The 21512-nt window shown below is 40.8% G+C and overlaps 3 protein-coding genes across 3 annotated transcripts; 1 reads left to right on the forward strand and 2 right to left on the reverse strand.

Moving 5' to 3' along the window:
* Positions 1 to 1808: 1808 nt before the first annotated feature.
* LOC115797452 (tripartite motif-containing protein 16-like) lies at positions 1809 to 3706 on the reverse strand. Its single transcript, XM_030754034.1, has one exon. It carries the CDS (start codon positions 3667 to 3669, stop codon positions 1996 to 1998), a length of 1674 nt encoding a protein of 557 aa, XP_030609894.1. The 5' UTR covers positions 3670 to 3706; the 3' UTR covers positions 1809 to 1995.
* A 3284-nt stretch (positions 3707 to 6990) lies between these two features.
* Positions 6991 to 8686, reverse strand: LOC115796628 (tripartite motif-containing protein 16-like). Its single transcript, XM_030752992.1, has one exon. The coding sequence runs from the start codon at positions 8684 to 8686 to the stop codon at positions 7022 to 7024; it is 1665 nt and encodes a 554-aa protein (XP_030608852.1). The 3' UTR covers positions 6991 to 7021.
* Positions 8687 to 13602: 4916 nt separating this feature from the next.
* On the forward strand, positions 13603 to 21146 carry LOC115796630 (phosphorylase b kinase regulatory subunit alpha, skeletal muscle isoform-like). Its single transcript, XM_030752993.1, has 4 exons — positions 13603 to 13926; positions 20037 to 20196; positions 20357 to 20404; positions 20982 to 21146. Exons 1-4 carry the CDS (start codon positions 13849 to 13851, stop codon positions 20987 to 20989), a joined length of 294 nt encoding a protein of 97 aa, XP_030608853.1. The 5' UTR covers positions 13603 to 13848; the 3' UTR covers positions 20990 to 21146.
* The last annotated feature ends 366 nt before the right edge of the window (positions 21147 to 21512 follow it).

Consider the following 21512-nt stretch of genomic DNA (forward strand, 5'->3'; position numbering starts at 1 on the left):
TTCAAAATTAAAATTGTATATGTCATATGATGTTTTAATCCGATTTCATCTTGACATTTTTTTAAGGCAATTAGATTATTCTGTAAGGAAAGACAGGGGGGGTTTTAAGGTCTAATCTAAAGTTCCGCGCGGGGACACTTTTCTGAACTGCAACGGACGCGCGAAAGAGTTACATTCTGGGATTCCTTGTAGTCTTTTCCCCGACCCTTCAACCACTACATTGCTAGCCAACAGATTTTACGACTGTTCTGAATATAACTCGTTTTCACCTTCTCTTTGTGCTTCCACAAATCCAAACATGTATTTCATCATAAAATATTTGACGGGAGAGAAGGAAGGCTGTTTAACCGAAACAGAAACGGACACACACACACACACAAATCTGCAGCTGCAACAAGCATTTTTTTTCTGTAAATCAAAATTTCAGGTGTTTCCTTAAAAAAACAAAACAAAAAAAACTTGATATTTCAAACTCTCTCTCTCTCTCACTTTTTTTTTGTTTTGTTTTGTTGTTGTTGTCAATTTCAAATTATTTTCTCAGCATTTCACTTTAACCTAACCCCCAGTCCCTACCCTCAACCCTGACACCTAATCCTAACCCTGATAAAAGATTATTAAGTCAAATTTTTGACTTACAGATTTAAAATAATATATCCTCAGTGACAGAAACAAGTGTCCATACCCACCCAATCAATTTGAACAATAAATCTGTTTGATTCAATTTGTATTATGTCTGAAGCCCCTCGTCTTGATCTGAACTTATGAAGTAGACAAACAGTAACCTAGGCAACATAGACAATGATATAGTATATGTATACATCTCTCAATAATGGCAAAATAAATACATGAATATGGAAATAAATAAAAACGGAACATAAATGTAGTGTATCAATGAAGTAATGTGTAGGTATTGAAAATGTATACCAGTCCATTTCTTTATTTCACAGATCACCTAAATGTTAATCACCCTGTATATTTCTACAGTATCTAAATTGAATTTGCTATTTAAAAAAAAAAGGCATGAAATGTGATTATACGCAGTATAAAAGTCACCTTAAAAAATACATTTAAACAAACACTCAAACTCTACAGTTGTATTCAGTTTTTCTAACCAGTTAAACTCTTGTGGTGACTTAAAAAATGATGCATTACACTGTAAGGTACTCACTATACGTAGGTATACTGTATAATACACACATTCAGCTTATGAAAATGTGTCTGTATAACAATAAAATTCATGCTAATTAGACAACCATCTCATATCTCTGGTCATCACAAATGTTATTACGATGATAACGGGCAAGAAAACGTTGGGAAATTCAGAACTAATTTCATGAGATTAATTAACAGCTGGACTAACGCTGCTTTTAATTTCTGTTCTAACCATTCAGGCTCCACAAAGACAAGGTTTCTGCAGTTTTCTGCACTGACTTCATGTGATGAACATGCAATAAATACTCCACACATTAGACTACAAAGCAGTCTCTCCATCCCTTTATTCATTTCATAACATTCAGTAATCATTGTTAAACATGTAAGCATTTTTTAAGAATTTACGATTGACTTTATATTGATTATTAGAAAATTGAATGAATCTTCACAATTATTTTCTTAACATGCATAAAAGCTGAAAGGAACAGGTGAAGTTATACTGAGAAATTACACGAGTTATTCATATAGTGGAACAGAAAATGCTGCAGCAACAATGTAACCAGTGAAAAAGAAGGGTAACATTTTTACATTTTGATATTGATACATATTCATAAGAGGCATTCATCACAACCAACAAATACAGATTTCATGTCCTTGTAGAGGAGGGAAGAGATTATATTTCCATCAGTATTTCATGTTGAATCTTGACAGGGAGGAAGTACCACCTACTTGAAACCCTCAAACCTGGCTGTCCCGCCCTCTCTGTTTGATTGGCATTTGATCAGTGAGCAGAGAAAATGGCAGCAGAGACACAAGATCAGTTGACAAACTAGTTATCCCCTTCTACTTTATCTCATTAAATGTAGCCGTGGTGTCATTCCAAAAACTCTTCCAAATCCACAGTCCAGCATAGAGCGGCTCAGTGAATGTGGTGTGGACTCTGCGGAGGAGGGTCATGGTGTCAGAGATGCTGTAGAAGGACAGAATACCTGCTCTGGGATCCACATACACTCCTACTTTGGAGGACGGAGGGCCTGAAATGGTAACTGTAACATTGTTATGTCTGAATTTATAACTGTGACTGTAACAGTCTAATGCCCAGGACTTATTATTGCTTCCAAATCCACTTTGATCCAGTTTATTTTCATTCTTGTATGTCACTGCCACTGAAACTCCTCTCCCTTTCAGCTCCACCTCCCAGTAACAAGGTCCAGTCAGACCTTCTTTACTCAGGACCTGCTGCTGGACGGAAAACCGGTCCCTGCCATGAAGATAAGAATCATAATTAGTTGGGTGTTGACCAGTGTCTGACACAGTTCTGTTCTGATTAGATAGGAAGAGATTTTCGTGGACTGTATCTGGGTCCATCGTCAGTTGACGTGAACATTTCATAAACTCCTCTCTGCTCCTGGGCTCTGCTTGTGGCAGTAACACATCCACTGATCTCACTGTGAGAGTGATTTTGCTCCACTCCTCACTTAGAAATGCTTTGATTTTATCTCTGGCTCTTGACACCGCTGTTTGCAGATCCTCAAAGTATTTAACTGGACAGGTTTCAAAGCTTGGTGAGTCTGTATAGTTGTTGAGTTTGTATGGCAGAGAGTAATTGAGTAGAAATTCGGTGTGGTCCTCTGTGTGTGAGAGCTGCTGTAGCTCCTCATCCATCCTCCTCAGCTCAGTGATCTCCTCCTTCAGCTTCTTCTGAAACTCTTCGATTCGATTCTCTTCAGTTTTCTGCTGGGTTTTGATCTGCTGCTTCAGATTTGAGCCTTTTCCTTGTATGAAACTCACCAGTTCATTTATTATTGTCTCACTGTCCTTCACTGCTGCATCAGCAGACTGTTTGATCCCCTCTCTCTCTTTCTCAAGCACTTTCACTTCCTCTTCTCTGTTCTGGATTCTCTGTTGGGCCTTTTGCAGAATTAACTTAAGATCTTTCTGCTTGGCAATACTTTCTTCTTCAGCTAGAACGGTTTTGTGGCCTTTATGTTCATTCACACAGCAGAGATAACAGATACACCGCTGATCTGTACGGCAGAACATCTTCATCACCTCGTTGTGAGTTGAGCAGATGTTCCCTTTCAGCCCCTTGGAAGGGTTGACCAGCTTGTGTTTACCAAAGGCAGAGGATTCATAGTGAGGCTGGAGGTGCTGTTCACAGTAGGAAACCAAACATACCAGACAGGACTTCACTGCTTTCAGCTTCTGTCCAGTGCAGACATCACAGGCCACATCTTCAGGTCCTTCAGGTCCAGCAGAGCAGAGATCAGCAGGAGCAGGCTGGGGTCTGGTTTTCTTCAGGTCCTCCACCAACTCTGCTAACATGGTGTTTTTCACCAGGACAGGCCTCGGTACAAAAGTTTGTCTACACTGAGGACAGCTGTAGGCTCTTTTTGGATCCTCTCTATCCCAGTGACCATTAATACAGATCATACAGTAGTTGTGTCCACAGGGAATAGTCACCGGGTCCTTCAGTAGATCCAGACAGACGGAACAGCAGAGTTTTTCTTGATCCATTGTGTGTCCTTGGTGTGTGTAAAGTTGAATGCCAAAAAGTTTCACTGTGAGAGGAGAAGTAGAGTGTTTCGGGTGTGTCAGGAAATCATGAGGTTTGAGAAAGTCACACCACCACCCCCATGCAGGAAAATACATTTTTCTAAGGGTGAGTGTCATCCAGTGGAAGTGATTCTTTCTTTCTTTCTTTCTTTCTTTCTTTCTTTCTTTCTTTCTTTCTTTCTTTCTTTCTTTCTTACTTTCTGGGGTTTAGTTGATTATTTATTGCTATGTTTTTCTTGTGTTTATTTTTGTACGTTTACAGCATGACCCACCCTGTTTTGAATTAGGACTAATTAGGAGTGAGCATTGCTCAGGTTTGACCAATGGCATACACCGGGGAGGGACAAATGGTCTGTACACAGGAGAAAAAGAGCAGAGGGTGATCTCATTTGACATTTTGATCTCTCTGTGTGGAGTTTGCATGTTCTCCCCGTGTCTGCGTGGGTTTCCTCCGGGTACTCCAGTTTCCTCCCACAGTCCAAAGATGTGCAGTTAGTGGGGTTAGATTAACTGGGCACTCTAAATTGCCCATAGGTCTGAATGTGAGTGTGAATGGTTGTCTGTCTCTCTGTGTTAGCCCTGCAACAGGCTGGCGACCTGTTCAGGGTGTACCCTGCCTCTCGCCCTATGACAGCTGGGATAGGCTCCAGCCTCCCCGTGACCCTGAACAGGATAAGTGGAAGAGAATGAATGGATGGATGGATGGATGGATGGATGGATGGATGGATGGACATTCTGATCGTGTCCATGTCTTTTTATATTTAATTTAAAATAGTGTTGTTTGAACTCAGGGTTCTCTAGTGCCATCGTTTTGGGACAGTGATCAAGTGTCTGTTTTCCATTCATGACCACTGGTAATTTCTCCAATTTTCCAGTCCATCATGGAGCTCCTCAAGGCTCACACCTTGGTCCTTTACTACTTCTATTTCATCTGTAAGTCAGATCTTCTTGAAACTTATTTGAAGTTGGTCAAAATGCAAATATATAAACTTACCAGCCACTTTATTATGTACATCTATCCAGCACTGGGTTGGACCACTTTGCTTTCAGAACTGACTTAATTCTTCGTGACATCAATTCAACAAGGTACTGGAAACCTTCCTCAGAGATTTTGGTCTATATTGACAAGATAGTATCACACAGATTTGTCAGCTGCACATCCATGATCCAAACCTCCTGTTACACTTCATCCCAAAGTTGCTTCATTGGATTGAAATCTGGTGACTGAATTGTAGCATCAGCTTCCTCTTCTTAGCTGACTGGAGTGGCACCCGTGTGGTCTTCTGCTGCTGATGCCCATCTGCTTCAAAGATCAAAGTGTGGGTCTGTCAGAGATGCTCTTCTGCATGCCTTGGTAAGCAGAAGAGGTGAGTGAATGTATTTTACAGATGTACCCCCCCCCCCCCCCCCCCCCCCAAAAAACAAAAAACAAAAAACAAAACAAAACAAAAACAAAAAAACAACAACAAGAAAAATCTTAAGTTAAAGTTTTGAAAATATGAAGCTAATGTCATGGCTGCAGGTCCAGCTTCACCTGGTCAAACATGCAGCACCAAGTCTTCTTGGTAACATTTATGTTTTAGAATTGATTTTAAATTGCTGATTATTTTTTAGACACACTTGGTGGGCTGACCTTGATTCCATCTTTTACAAGCCAATCAGTCAGACCTTAAAAATGTTCCTATTGGGGGCACTGTTTGAAAATGCTGCTGTGGGTCACATTTGAAAGTAGGAACAAGACTTCTGTGATTGTTCCGATTGAAGGACTTGTTGGTCTTCCCAGAACTCAGTCCTTTAGGTCCTAATTCAGTCAAAAACAGGCCTGCATCACATTATTAGCACACCTGCATGCAGACCTTGTCATTATTTTCAGTCCCTTAGAAAAAACTGTTTTAGAATTGATCATGTTTGGTACTGTTTCCTCTTTTGAAAGATGCTCTTAAGAGTTCTTGCATTTGCTTGAACTTGTTTTTTTCAACAAGTACAGCTTTTATGTTTGGAATGGATGGGTTTTTACTCATAACCTCTCTGATTATTCTCATTATCATAAGGCCCCTGTGTGTTAGTCTGTCTGAACCTGGTTGCTGTGTCCTGTAGAGGTCACTGTTTCTCACTCATGCTGTAAATAAAAGTGGAATGAAAAACCTTAAAATATACTCGGTGTTGCTTTTCTCCACCTGTCTCTTGATGGTGTTAATTCATTTTCTGGTAACAACATTTTGGAAATAGTATTTATTTCAGTCTTAAAAGTTTAGCACAACTTGTGAATAACATAACACTCAAACAAAACATCAAACATAGTTTAAAAAGTGAACATTTTTAATCGCGCCCCAGGGTGACGTTAGTATTTATAACAGGAGTTTTGAAAAACATTCAGTAAAAATCAAAGAGAAGTATTTCTTCCCCCTGAAACAGCTCTTGGAGACTTCCACTATATCGGGAATTTGAACACCTGATGTGCAGTTTGCATGTTCTCTCAATGACCGCATGGGACTTTTCCGGGTACTCCAGCTTCCTCCAACAGACCAAAGACATGCAATTTTGGGGGTTAGGTTCATTGGTGATTCTGAATTGACCTTTGGTCTGGGCATGAGTGCAAATGGTTGTCTGTCTCTGTGAGACAAACTGGTGACCTGTCCAAAGTGTACCCCACCTCTCGCCATGTGGTAGCTCGGATAGGCTCCAGCCCTCCTGTGACTTCAAATTGCAAAAGAGGAAGAAAATGGATGGATAACTGGTAGGTACTGAACCTTTATTCCAATCTATGATTTTATTTACTATAAATCAGGTACTTGAAAGTTCATCACCCAGTATAAAGCATTTAAGGTTTAATTGCTGTACAAAAAAACACATTTTTCTCTGAAATATGATGAAGCAAAAAAAAAAATTAATAGACTATTGAATAATATTACTATCAGAATATTGAATTGATATTTACAATAAATTGATCACACTTAAATAATAAAAACAACTGAGAAACTCTATAAAAAGATTAATGCAACAACAGAAAAGATTTCAGTATACATTTAAACTATGTAATAAAAATGTGGCATATTGTTTTGATATTGATACATAAGTGGGATTTATCATAACTATGCAGGAGCAAGATTATATTTTCATCAATATTTCATTTTGCATCATGTCTTCAAGATGAAATAAAGAAAAGCCACCTACCTAAAAACATGAAATATTGCAACCCCCGCCCACATATGGTTTGCCTGGCCTTGGATCACTGAGCAGAGAAATAAGAGAGACAAAAGTAAGCTGTTGTTTTTTGTGTTGTTTTTTAATCTAGGGGTTTGATAAACCCCGTCTACTTTATCTCATTAAATGTAGCAGTGGTGTCATTCCAAAAATTCTTCCAAACCCGAAGTCCAGCATAGAGCGGCTCAGTGAATGTGGTGTGGACTCTGCGGAGGAGGGTCATGGTGTCAGAGATGCTGTAGAAAGACAGAATACCTGCTCTGGGATCCACATACACTCCTACTTTGGAGGACGGATGGCCTGAGATGGGAACTGTAACATTGTTATGTCTGAATTTATAACTGTGACTGTAACAGTCTAATGCCCAGGACTTATTATTGCTTCCAAATCCACTTTGATCCAGTTTATTTTCATTCTTGTATGTCACTGCCACTGAAACTCCTCTCCCTTTCAGCTCCACCTCCCAGTAACAAGGTCCAGTCAGACCTTCTTTACTCAGGACCTGCTGCTGGACGGAAAACCGGTCCCTGCCATGAAGATAAGAATCATAATTAGTTGGGTGTTGACCAGTGTCTGACACAGTTCTGTTCTGATTAGATAGGAAGAGTTTTCGGTGGACTGTATCTGGGTCCATCGTCAGTTGACGTGAATATTTCATAAACTCCTCTCTGCTCCTGGGCTCTGCTTGTGGCAGTAACACATCCACTGATCTCACTGTGAGAGTGATCTTCCTCCACTCCTGACTTAGAAATGCTTTGAGTTTATCTCTGGCTTCTGCCACTTCTGTTTGCAGATCCTCAAAGTATTTAACTGGACGCATCTCAAAGGTCGGTGAGTCTGTATAGTTGTTGAGTTTGTATGGCAGAGAGTAATTGAGTAGAAATTCATTGTGGTCCTCTGTGTGTGAGAGCTGCTGTAGCTCCTCATCCATCCTCCTCAGCTCAGTGATCTCCTCCTTCAGCTTCTTCTGAAGCGCTTTGATTCGATTCTCTTCAGTTTTCTGCTGGGTTTTGATCTGCTGCTTCAGATTTGAGCCTTTTCCTTGTATGAAACTCACCAGTTCATTTATTATTGTCTCACTGTCCTTCACTGCTGCATCAGCAGACTGTTTGATCCCCTCTCTCTCTTTCTCAAGCACTTTCACTTCCTCTTCTCTGTTCTGGATTCTCTGTTGGGCCTTTTGCAGAATTAACTTGAGATCTTTCTGCTTGGCAATACTTTCTTCTTCAACTGGAACGGTGTTGTGGCCTTTATGTTCATTCACACAGCAGAGATAACAGATACACCGCTGATCTGTACGGCAGAACATCTTCATCACCTCGTTGTGAGTTGAGCAGATGTTCCCTTTCAGCCCCTTGGAAGAGATGACTAGCTTGTGTTTACCAAAGGCAGAGGATTCATAGTGAGGCTGGAGGTGCTGTTCACAGTAGGAAACCAAACATACCAGACAGGACTTCACTGCTTTCAGCTTCTTTCCAGTGCAGACATCACAGGCCACATCTTCAGGTCCAGCAGAGCAGAGATCAGCAGGAGCAGGCTGGGGTCCGGTTTTCTTCAGGTCCTCCACCAACTCTGCTAACATGGTGTTTTTCACCAGGACAGGCCTCGGTACAAAAGTTTGTCTACACTGAGGACAGCTGTAGGCTCCTTTTGGATCCTCTCTATCCCAGTGACCATTAATACAGATCATACAGTAGTTGTGTCCACAGGGAATAGTCACCGGGTCCTTCAGTAGATCCAGACAGACGGAACAGCAGAGTTTTTCTTGATCCATTGTGTGTCCTTGGTGTGTGTCAAGGTAAATGCCAAATGGTTTCACTGTGAGAGGACATATAGAGTGTATCAGGTTACTCTTTGTTTTGGGTGATGATGAGCTTTGAGGAAGTCACGCCTCCCAGCAGAAAAATAAATGTATCTGTGGATGAATGTCATTCATTTGAATTATTACATTACTACTTTTTCTGTCTTTAGTTGACTATTTATTAAGAATTAATTTTTGTAAGTTTTACTTTCCATCATGACCCACACCTGTTTGCATCCACCCTATAAGTGACGCTCTAAATTACCAATCCCTCCCCGTGTGGGACTGATGCCATGCATGGGGGAGGGACAAATGGGCTGTACACAGGACAAAAGAGCAGTGGTAACAGAAACAATGGCGCAACAGAGGGGCACTCAAGGTCGGGATTTAGAAATAATGTGATACCTTGTTACAATTTTTCACATTTCTAATTTTAGTACTGGTGCGCAATACTGCAAAATTTGGTATCAGTCCCGTACATTGTAAATACAAGGCCAATATCATCAAGTACAGATACAGATACTTTTAACTTATAAAAGCAGCTTATGTAGGGGAAAGCAGTGTGTCATGAGTTATGAGATGAATGCAGGATTGATATGCTAAGTCTGGTAATCAGGCTGCTAAAACAACAATAATGATGACCAGCAACACTTTGAAAATGAGCATTGTCAAATGCTGAAGATCTTAAGATTGATAGCATTGCTACCAACATTTCATTAAAAAGCAGCTACTGCTCGTCTCATGCAGCCACCCTGTGCTCTGCCCCCTCCTCCCTGCTCTGCTGTAGTTTGTTGCTGAGGGATGACATCGCTCTGCCATTCTGTGAACAAACTTGAGCAACTGTCACTATGAGGAAACAAGAAACGGGTTACGTTCTGTTTTCGAAAAAGGTGTGGTTCAAGAAAGTCAGGCACTGGAAAGGACTGACACACCTCCCAGTTGGTAAATATCTGTTTCCATTAGTAAATCAAACCTGCCTTTTCCCACAGTTCAATTTATCAATGGAAACACATATTTAACAACTGGTAAATATTGGTAAACATATATTTAACAATTGTGCCGGCCCTTTCTGGCACACTTTCTAGAATTAAACTGTGGGAATAGGTAGGCCCCTCCATGAATTGCCAACTTGTCGTGGTGGAGGTTTGTATGTCCCATTGATCCCAGGAGCCTTGTCCTCCAGTAGGGTCTCCTATGGCAAATTGGTCCTGGGTGAGGGGCCAGACAAAGATCGATTCAGAAGACCCCTATGGAAGAGTCACCAAGGAAACTGTTTACCCTGCACTGTAAACCCGAAAACCAAGATAATTGGTTATGGAGTAGTGCTTACTTAACAAGCTGAGTTAAATAAATGGGTGGTGAATGACTGCTTAAACTAAGTATCTTCAGTTACTGAAACTCTTTTATTAGTACATTCAACCTAGAGCTTTCATTCCATTCGTAAAGGGCCTCAAGTTCATTGAACATAGTCCACTGCACTTATTCAACTAATGTTTCATTACTTAAAAAATTTAAGGCAACGAGTTACCTTGTTTTTTTTTTAAGTAGATTCAACTTTTCCGGGTCTACAAGTGTACAAATCTTTAACACTTGCATATATATGGCATAAACATTTTTTTTTTTCCTGTGAGGGGACTGAGTCGAAAACAAGAGGAGTCACAGGAAATATTAGAAAAAATAGGGTCTTTTATTTTAACCCCAAAAATATCACAATTACAAAATACTGAGCTCATAAAAGAGGTCAAAGAACAAAACTGAACTCAGGCAAAAATGTGAACAAACTAGCTGCACAAACAAAACATAACTGACCCACCTAAAAAACAAAACAAAAAGACACACAGGGGTATATATGCTGGCTGATCAGACTATTAACACACAATAGGGGTAACTAAACAGAATACAGTCACTAACTACACCAAACACCACAATACTGCTAAGTTAAACTAAACATAAAAAAAGCAAACTCTTAAAACTCCCCTCCCCTCTACAGGAACTGGTGGTGCAGTCCAGTTTGTCCATTGTGTTCAGGTGTGCTCAGCCCTAATGATGGTGAGATGAAGCTTCGTGAAGCTTTGAAGCTTTCCATCCAATCAGTGAACCCATGGCTCGAAGCTTCATGGTGCTTCATTTGCTCTATTGCGCCATCAAGTGGACAGTAATTATAAAACAGACAGACTGATTATAATCACAAAGTGGCTTTGGTGCATGAAGCTTTGAACAGAATAAAGGATTTTTGTGATGACAATAAATAAATCCTGAGCTAACTAATATGGTGTCTCTATGATACAATGTTGGGGTCAAGAGGGAAAGTGGAAATTTGGGAGAGAGTTGTGATGTGAATGTGATTGTGTTACTTGGTTGGTTAGTGTGCTCACTAGGGACATTTTACCTATTCGTTTTTATTTAGAAATAACAGCTTTGCCACAGTGCTGAGCTTCAGGCATTTTCTTTTGTTTGAAACGATTTGACCTGCTTCCGAAAATACCCTTTCACGGGGCACAGATGATGCTGGGGTAACATTTTTATTACTATGCGCACAGATTATTAGGAGAGATCAGCTGAAAATGTTCCCATTGGTGCGCAGCGTGAACATACAGGGAATGAAACTGTGTGTCTCTATCAAGGTTACTCACCTAAAATCTAAAACTATTATAATATCTATGTCTGTGTAGATTCTCAGTCATCCAGGTCATAGTAGTCTCTGGAGCTTGAAAAAGGCGACTGGACTTCTTTTTGTTTCTTGAAACAAAAAGTTATAATTTCTTGTTTGTTTTCAAGAAATTATAATATCTAGATACAGTGTACTTACAGTACCAGTCACACACTGAGTGTGTCCAAACTTTTGACTGGTACAATATATAAACAAACTCTGAGTTGTGAGCCTATCTTTATGTTTTGTTGAAAAGCACAAATAACTTTTTTGGGATAAAATGTTTTTGATGATTGTCAGAATTTTTATTTCTGACTTGGAAGACTTCATATGTTCCGATGGGGTTGAGTTGGGAGGTTGGGAGAGAATGTATGGGTAATATCTTAGATTCGTGGAAGAGAATATTCAACACTACCAGTGTGAAGAGGTCATGGTTTATGTGTTTGTTAGAACTAGAATGTTTGATTGTGAGTCAAGTATTGAGATTCTGAGCTTCTTGAAATCACAAATATCAACCATAAAAACCACTAAAACAATCAGTGAAACTACTAGAAACTAAACTCAAATTAACAAATCTGCACAGAAACGTGTTTCCTCCACGGAAGAAAATATTTTTTATCTGTAATTCAAAATGTACTTATCACAAAATTCTGACTTTCTAACTCAAACTTCTGAGAAAAACTGAGAGAATAACTTAAAATTTTAAGTTATTGAGTCAAAGGTTTGAGATAATAAGCCTAAATTCTGACTTACAGTACCAAACATTTGGATGCACGCACCCATTCATACGAATGGGTGCAAAAGGCCTGAGCCATCCCTCATTTCTTTATGTTTTGTTAGGAAAATGTGAAATGGGTGCAGCAATTTATTGAAAGATGTACAAACATACATAGAAATACAGTATATAAGGTAAAAACAGAGTTTGTACTATTTTAACAAGCTTGAAAGTCAATATTTGGTAAATATATTGGTTACCTTTATTCTTCAACACAGGCTCTGGGGAGGCCAATCCATGACTCATAGCAATCCATTGCATGTTTTTCTATCCAGGTTTGCTTTTATTGAATTGGCAGTGTGTTTGGGATCGTTGTCATGAAAAATTAAGCTGCTGCCAATCAGATGTTTTTAAGATGGAGCAAAATCTGATGGTAAATTTTTTTTTTTTGGTCATCAAGATCTACAAGATTGCGACTGTGTTTTACAAATGGCAGTAGAGACCCACTGGTGGATCTCTCTCCTGACCTCCCCCATACATACTGACGATGATTTGAACAAAAAAGGTCAAATGTGGATTCATCAATCCACCAGGTTTTCAGTCCAGTTCTTCTGTAATGTGACGTACCTCAGCCTTTCCTCCCTGCTTACCTTCCTCAAGAATGGCTTCTTGAAAGCCACCCTTTCACTGAGTGAGGCTTCAGTGAACAGTAGATGGATCAGATACTCTGCCACTGGAGTTGGGATTTTCTGACAGAGAGACCTCAGGCAGTACCGATGACACGCAATGCCTCCATCATCATCTTCATCACACTGTTGGAGGTTTATTTGCACAATGTGTACACTTGTGTCCACAGTGTACACACTATGCACACACTATGTATACACTGTGGACCCGGAGCTTCGCAGTTTCAGCCTTCTGTTTACTGTTTCTGTTTGACTCATGATTGAATCATTCACTGTGCACTCCTGCCATCAGCTGGTCACTTCTGGGAGCTATTAAGGCTTTCCACCTGAGATCTACAAAGACATTTACAAATATACAAAACATGACATGAATTAAATCTCAGTCTTCTGTAGCACAGGGCTCGAGGCTATCACTATCACAGAGATGAGGGTACATCCAAGACAGGCTGCCAGTCCATCATGGGGTCATGTCTGTGGCACTCTACACTACTTCTTCTTCTAGTTGCTCCCTTTGGGGGTCTCTGCAGCGGATCATCTGCTTCCATCTCACCCTAGCCTTAGTATCCTCCTCTGTCATACCAACCTTCTGCACATCTTCCTTCACTGCATCCACGAGTCTTCTCTGTGGTTTTGCTTTTTTCCTCCTGCCTAGCAGCTCCATATTCAGCATCCTTTGAACGTAACTCTTTGTTCTGTTTGGATGATTTTAAATGAGCTTTATCATTAAAGTGCCGCTCTTGTGTCAGTAATGTCAGAATCTGCAGTTAAGGGATGACACGCTTTTATTTTGAAGTCTCCACACATCCGGGTTTTTTTCTTCTTCTTCTTTGCAGCTGCTTCCGGTGGCCAGCTTATCGCAGCCAGCTTTGGACTCCGGTTTCAGCTCCGGAGTACTACCACCATCGCTGCTGCTGAAATGGTTTTATGATAGCCAGGCAGCACCTCCTCCGGTCGCCGTGAAAGCTGCCCTCCCTTTCGGCTTGCTGGACCCCATAGAGGCGCCGAGGAAATTAGTTTAATGTCGGGTTTTTAGGGAGTTTTCGTGCCTTTCTGTCCCCCTGAAGTGAACCGTTGACTTGTCACCATGAGAAGTCGAAGCAACTCGGGCGTTAAACTGGACAACTATGCCCGGATAGTGCAGCAGACTATCATGCGGCACCAAGTGAGTGCTAAACAGTGTTGTTCCGCTTATTTCACAGTAGCTTAACGACCTTTAGAGTTAAAATACACAGTTAGGCGTTTTTCATATAGTGTTAGCTCCTCCGCTTGGAGGTAAACTCGGATGTTTTCATGCATGCAGAAGCTGAGGTACGGTGATATTTCGCAAGGCTGCAGCGCTCTTTGAAAGTGTGTGTGTGTGTGTGTGTGTGTGTGTGTGTGTGTGTCCGTCCGTGAGTGTAATGGAGGTAGAGGTCTTTGATGCACTGGGGAAGTTTTTGCCATCTTATGTGAGCAGCCACTGAAGACACCAAAAGTATGCGGACATCTTAAATTTTACGGGGGCGGTTCCAGGTTGTTTCAAATGGGGTGGCCCCGCGAGAAATTAGAGTATTAAGAAAACAAATGCAAATATTTTAATTCTTATTTATGTTTCCAAAACATTGGGCTCTAGACTGAAATGCAAAATAAAGTACCTAAAGTAAAAGTACTCATGCAAATGTTTCAGATCATCAAACATTGTTTAATATTAGATAAAGTGAAGCAGGCTAAAAGATCTCAAAAAGCAACACACCCTGCCAAAATCTAAAGAAACTACTCAGAAACAAAGTCAGTGACATCTACCAGGCTGGAAAGGGTTACAAAGCCATTTCGAAGGCTTTGGAACGTCAGTTAACCACGGTGAGAGCCGTTATCCATACAAAACTTAGAACAATGGTGACCTTAACAGGAGTGGCCGGCCTACCAAAATTATTCCAAGAGCGCAACAACAACTCATCCAGGAAGTCACAAAAGAACCCAGAAAAACATCTAAAGAACTACAGGCCTCACTTGCCAAAGTTAAAGTCATAATTCATGATTCAACAATAAGAAAGAGACTGGGTAAAAATGGCATCCATGGGAGAGTTCAAGGAGAAAACCACTGCTGACCAAAAAGAACACAAAGGCTCGTCTCATATTTGCCACAAAATATCTTGATGATCTTTGAGACTTTAGGGAAAATACTCTGAGGACCAATGAGACAAAAACAGAACTTTTTGGAAGGTTTGAGTCCCGTTACATCTGGAGTAAAACTACCACAACATTTCATAAAAAGAGCATGATACCAACAGTCAAACATGGTGGTGGTAGTGTGATGGTCTGGGGCTGCTTTGCTGCTTCAGGACCTGAACGGCCTGCTGACACTGATGGATCCCTGAATTCTGCTCCTTACCAGAAAATTGTGAATCGGAATGTCCAGCCATCAGTTCGTGCCCTGAAGCTCAAGACCTCTTGGGTTATGCAACAGGACAATGATCTGAAAACACCTCTGTCCACCTCTGTCACAAGTCCACCTCTGAAAGGCTCAAAAAAGACAAAATGAAAGTTTTGGAGTGGCCTAGTCAAAGTCCGGACTTAAATCTGATCAGGATGCTTTAGTATGACCTTAAACAGGCTGTTCGTGTTGGAAAACCCTCCAACTGGGCTGAATTAAAACAATTCTGCAAAGAAAAGTGAACCTAACGATGTGAAAGACAGCACTTCCTGCTGCCAAGGGTGGCACAACCAGTAATTAGGATTAAGGGGCCCACATAGGGCCAGGGTAGGTTTGGCTGTTTTTTTCCTTTAAGAAATGAAATCATCATTTAAAAGCTGCGTTTTGTGTTTACTCAGATTGTCTTTTTCTAATATTCAAATTTGTTGGATCTGAAACAAATATAGAATATAATAGAATGCCTTTATTGTCATTATACAGGATGTACAATGAGATTGGAGGGCCACTCCTGTTCAGTGCCATGTAACAGAAAATCAAAACTCTCTAAAATAAAAATATTATAAAATATTATATCTACTATGATCAATATAATCAAGAGATATACAGAAATAAACAATGTGTAAAATATACAAAAATAGAATGATAAAAATATATACATTGGTGCATCTGTACATTGTAAGAAAAGTAAATATGTGTATACATATAATAATGAAGATGATGAATATTGCACTTGGTGAATGAATATTGCACTAGTGAATGAATACTGGATATTACACAATATAGAATGTCAGATATTGTTCAGTATGAATAATATAATATTGCACAGTTACAGTGGGTGAGTGTGTGATTCAGGGTGGTGATTGCTCTGGAGAAGAAACTGTTCTTGAGTCTGTTTGTTCTGGCTTTGATGCACCTGTAGCGCCTGCCAGAGGGCAGCAGTTCAAACAGGTCAAAGCCAGGGTGTGAGCTGTCCTTGATGATGTTCCTGGCTCTTGCTGATGCAGCGGGAGGTGTAGATGTCCATCAGGGAGGGGAGAGGGAGCCAACGATTCTTTGTGCTGTCTTGACTACCCTCTGAAGCTGACCCCTGTCTGCCTCAGTGCAGCTGCCGTACCATACTGTGATACAGTACGTCAGCAGGCTCTCAATGGATGAGCGGTTAGTAGAGGTCAGCAGCAGGTTTGAGTCCAAGTTGTTCTTCCTGAGGACCCTCAGGAAGTGAAGTCGCTGCTGAGCCTTCTTGATAACAGCTGTGATGTTATCTGACCAAGAGCGATCAGAAAAAGAAAAAAGAAATCAGGAAGGGGGGCAACTACTTTTTTCCAGCACTGTAATGTTGAGCCATTAATGCTTATGTCACTTTATCGTAGCAGCTGGAGATTATTGTAATTATTATGTAGTGTGTTTTAACAGATAGAGATTAAAATGTGTTTCACGTCTCCCTTCGCTTCTTCCCGCTGGGTTTGTGAGCACCCCTCTGACTGTTTGAATAACCCTTTACAAAGCTGTCAGCATTAATCTGCTGCTGAAGCAGTCACCTCTGCTACAATATTTTATAATCTGGCTGCAGGTATCACTCATGTATAGATTACTGGAGAAAGGGGTCCCAGGCCCAGATGTACAAGAGATATCCGACAGTTTTTTTTTTTTGGCAGGACTTTTTGAGTCTTTTTGTCTTAGTTTATTTTTAATCAATTTAACTTAAGTAAGTTTATAAAAATCATTGTTCTTTTTTACTGTGTCACTTTAACTGGGAGAGAGTTGACCTTCAGCAGGGGTGTCATATTCACTTTCCCCAAAGGCCACACCGGGAAATGAGAATCGTATCAAAGTTCAGACGTGTTGTTTATTGACTTGCTTTAATTTAATCAAAGCTGCATGTCTCATTTAGCTGTTTCATGTACACTTTGGTCAGTTTATTAGCCTCTGTAGCACTCATTCAAGCAAAATAATATATTCTGATTACAGGCTTAAATGCAGCCAACTGAAAAATGGCCTGTTTCTCAAGCCTGAATATGAAAGCTGCTGGCAGTTTGTGGCATTTAATAAACCCAAATGTATCCTCATGTTAAAGCAACATAATGGGTCTTTAATTGTATTTGTGCGCTTGCTTCTATGAGTCTTACCTCACCTGTTTCATATGGTTGAACATGACAAATCAATAGCTGTGAACAGGAGTCATTTAAAAAGTAAAATATTATTGATTATGGAGCGTGCAGCCTGGGCGTCTCCATCTGGCTGTACATTAAAATGAACACCCGCAATAGAAACGTACTTAGGAGGACGGGTGTGGATACAAAGCATTAACACATTAAGCTCATGCAGCCCCCCAGTTTTTCAACAAAAATACTGATAACACATCAGCAGCAGTTGTTTTACATAAAGTCCGTCTGCACACGCGGTAAACGCAAAAGAGGCGGAGCCGTTATCGAGACGATGACCTCAGGTGGATTGTAGGGAAACGTTTTTCTAGCGTCCAGATCATCAGTGATTGTTCCTGTAACTGGGAAACAGCTGGAGGTCCTTCATCAACCACCTGATCAGCAAGTGTCAACGTGAGGAAAAGAGAAGTTTGTAGCTGCTCCATCCACCGCTGTTTGTTTCACACAGCGAAAAATCTACAGTTAAGCTGTGGAAGTTAAAATATGCAGATGAACTGTTAATAAGACAAAAGTATTTCTTATCCAATTAATCGATGAGTAATCAATTGAATACTCAATTACTAAAGTGATCGATAGTTGCAGCCTTAAACGTGACCTACAGGATCAGTCTGACTCTTGTGTGCCACCTCCCAGTAGGGGCAACACTGACTAACTTAAAATTGGGGGTCTGACCCTGACGTCTCCTGACCTTTTAGGTCCAGGACTCATTCAGTTTTCCATCTAAGGATTCACTACTTCTGATGTTGTGCTATACCTCCTGGCCCACAGAAGGTGTTGGATGTAGTTCTGTGCAGGCCAAAACAGTGAAAATAATCCTCATACCCCTGACTTTGTCCACTGAAGTGTTGTTATATCAAGAGAGGGAACATGAGCTGTTTGCAACAAAGCTCAAAGTGTATTATTGCTTAAAATATCCCTGCATGTCTCCGTATTAGGATTTCCCTTCGTCCGGAGAAAAGAGGCTGAGCACAAAGCAGGAAAAACAACTCAGAGAACCTGAGTGTGCGCAAGGGATGCGCACACATTTACACTTACATTGGCTGGTGTGGTCTGATAAAATCAGTGACACCTTTCGAGATAGAACCAGAGAAAAACCTCAAAGGAATATGTGCATGATGTGGAGAAGTAGAGGCTGAGTGTCAGAGCAAGGGTAATGGACTAAAGTAAACACATCAGGACCACCCAGAAAGGACTGAGGATAGTAATCAAAGTGTTTTTTTTCCAGTATATAAAAGCCCCCAAGAGGTCACCTTCTTTCAAGAGGAAATCACCAGGGCTGATCACCTCCCAAAGCCAGTTTTGTGCCTGGAAAACACCCCAGAAAAGCTTTATGTTAATAGATGTGTTTTGGATTTTAGATTTCATAGAGTTGATACGGAGGAGGGGAAGAAGTGAAGAAGTCTGGGGGTGGGAGGGGTGATCGATACGATCAAACTGCTGAGCTTGTAGTCCTGTAGAAAGTAGACAAACTCAGTGTGAGGTCATTTTTTGAATGAGTCCCAAGTGGCTGCTTAGCCAGCCGGCACTGCATTCAGTTCACTGCTCAGATGGATCGCCACACTAAGGACCACAAGTTACTCACTGAGAGCCGAGGCCTGCTGCATCTGCAAGCTGAGAGACTGAAAGCTACCTTTGAATAAGATGGTGTTAAGCATAGATTAGCATTGTGCTGCCTTTCAGCAGTCTGACCTATTAGTAAAGCAGCTAAACAAAAGCTATTCTGCATGCACTAATCACTCTGGGCAGGCTCATTTTTAGAGCTTGACAAGGTCAAACACCTCACAATATTTCTGCAACACATTCAGAAACTGCTTTGCGTGACATTTCTGTTAGTGATGAAACCTGTTTTGGTGCTGAACTGGCTGACAGCTATGGTGTCTTGCTTGCATGTGATAAAATGTCAGACATTAAGCTGTTCAGGCAGCAGGTCCAGCACGACAGATGCACAGCAGGGTTTCACATTTGCTGATCGGAAAGAGCATTTTGCTGTTAAATAAGCTGCAGTGCCCTCATTGCAACAGGAAGACAGGGGCTTTATGGGCTCATACTTTTGGAACTTTGCAATGATCTGGTTTCATTAGCAAACACCCGACCTTAGGGGAAATGAAGAGAAGCATGCACAGTTGCAGCTTTAAGTGCTGGTGCAGCAAGAGGAAGTGCACTAATTAAACTAAGAAACTGTTTAAAATGCTTCAAAAATGAGCTTTGAGGTTTAGTTATTGCTGGGTTTTGGTAAAATACCCACTGGGAAGTGAGCAGAGTTGTGGTGGGTGACAAAATGGCTCTAAATTTTCTATAATATTAGTTTTTTTTGTGCCTTTGCTCATGGGATGTGTCAGCAATGAAATTCGGAACATGCACATGTGTTCAAAGCAGCTGTTTGGCCAATAGTTTATACCAGCATTAAGAAGAGAAAACACAGAAATCTTTGTCTCCAACCCATACATCATAGCAGGTCTGAGTTGATTTTTAAACAGATAACCTAAAGCAGCAAAATAAAATAACAAAAAAAGGCACACAAACAAATTGCTCGATAAGTGATTATATTATATTTGCCCAGTCATCCAGCCCTGACTGTTAGATCTGCTGACTGGCTCAAAGTTTTCCTCTACATTACAGCGTCTATTAAGAATTTTATAGCTCATATTAAGGTCTTGGTTTCACCTGTGACCTTTGATCTCTGCGTGTGTGCCATAGGATCCAGTCACAGGCCTTCTCCCAGGAAGCCCAGATCACCCTGATGCCTGGGTTCGAGACAACGTTTACAGCATTGTGTCTGTGTGGGCACTCAGTCTGGCCTACAGGAAGAACGCCGACAGGGATGAGGACAAGGCCAAGGCCTATGAGCCTGGAGCAGGTAGGGTGTGTGTGTTTGTGTGTGTGAGTGAGTGAGAGAAGAACATTAAGGTAAGGAGGTCATATTTTCATTCCCTTAGTTGGCATGTTGGCTCCTTTATTTAAAAGTGTGCAGGCTGAGGTGAAAATGTTGACATTTAACTGTGTCTCTGTATCTCCAGAGTGTGGTGAAGCTCATGAGAGGTGTCCTCCAGTGCATAATGAGGCAGGTAGGATATGTGAATTCTGTTTTTACCTCACACACTTTTTATTGATTGTTTATCTTTTCTTTTAGATACACATCTGTTCCTCTGTTTGCTTTTTAAATCTCCAGCCACACTTCAGCTTCTCTCTTTTGCTCTCATTGCAACACTGATTACTGTTATTACACTTACAGCAACAGAATATGTGAATTAAAAAAATGACTGTAAACATATAAGTAAAAGCTGTTGTTGAAGTTTGAGTAAAACACCTGCAAGCTGCTGTTTCATTGTTAGCTTCCTCCACGGTACATTGTGAGTGCTGTGCCAGTCTGGTGATTTATGATGCTGTGAGCGGCAAAGTTTTTGTTAATTTAAAAAAAAACCATAAACATTATTGTTGTAATTCAATAGAAAATTGATTCCATATTTATAACCACTGCAGCATTCTTGCCATTTTGTCTATTTTACTGTTTTGTGGTTACATGTGTTGGATAATTTATTAATTATTACAATTTCAAATTTATTACACCTTTTTTTGGACTCGCTCTTTTCACACACTTTAATAGATCCCTCCTCCCTCCTTACCCTCCTCCTGCCCCCACAGCTGGATAAGGTGGAGAAGTTTAAATACAGCCGAAGTACCTCAGACTCGCTCCACGCCAAGTACAACACCAAGACCTGCGCTACTGTTGTAGGAGACGACCAGTGGGGTCACCTGCAGGTCGACGCCACCTCACTCTTCCTGCTCTTCCTCGCTCAGATGACTGCTTCAGGTAGGAGTGTGCCTTTAAAATCTTAAAACTGGGATCCTGTTACATGTATCCAAAAAATGATTCCAGAACCATTATCGATAGATCTTGTTGTTACCTCGATTCTGCCTGCCCCCCCCCACCTCCACCTCACCTCCCATATGTGTTAGTTTAGCTGAAAGAGGAATTTTTAGGTGGTTTTATGCATTATTGGTCAGTCTTAGGCCTCAGTTGCACAGTTCTAGAGATTGGTCAGGGGTCTAGGGAAAGAAATTCATGACCGGTTTGTGAATGTTGCTGAAGGCTGCTGTCAGTCACTGGGTGAAATCAGTTGTGAGGAGGGTGTTGCACCAAAAACCTTCTTTTTGATGCAGATAGTTGTGGTT

This window comes from Archocentrus centrarchus, chromosome 18, assembly GCF_007364275.1.
Source record: "Archocentrus centrarchus isolate MPI-CPG fArcCen1 chromosome 18, fArcCen1, whole genome shotgun sequence".
Classification (NCBI taxonomy): Eukaryota; Metazoa; Chordata; class Actinopteri; order Cichliformes; family Cichlidae; genus Archocentrus; species Archocentrus centrarchus.

Excerpts from the sequence above, each read along its gene's own strand:
- LOC115797452 (XM_030754034.1), bottom strand. The coding sequence starts at position 3,669 with ATGGATCAAGAAAAACTCTGCTGTTCCGTCTGTCTGGATCTACTGAAG.
- LOC115796628 (XM_030752992.1), bottom strand. The coding sequence starts at position 8,686 with ATGGATCAAGAAAAACTCTGCTGTTCCGTCTGTCTGGATCTACTGAAG.
- LOC115796630 (XM_030752993.1), top strand. The coding sequence starts at position 13,849 with ATGAGAAGTCGAAGCAACTCGGGCGTTAAACTGGACAACTATGCCCGG. Across the intron at positions 13,927-20,036 it reads AGACTATCATGCGGCACCAA|GATCCAGTCACAGGCCTTCT; the intron begins GTGAGTGCTAAA and ends TGTGTGCCATAG. Across the intron at positions 20,197-20,356 it reads GGCCTATGAGCCTGGAGCAG|AGTGTGGTGAAGCTCATGAG; the intron begins GTAGGGTGTGTG and ends CTGTATCTCCAG.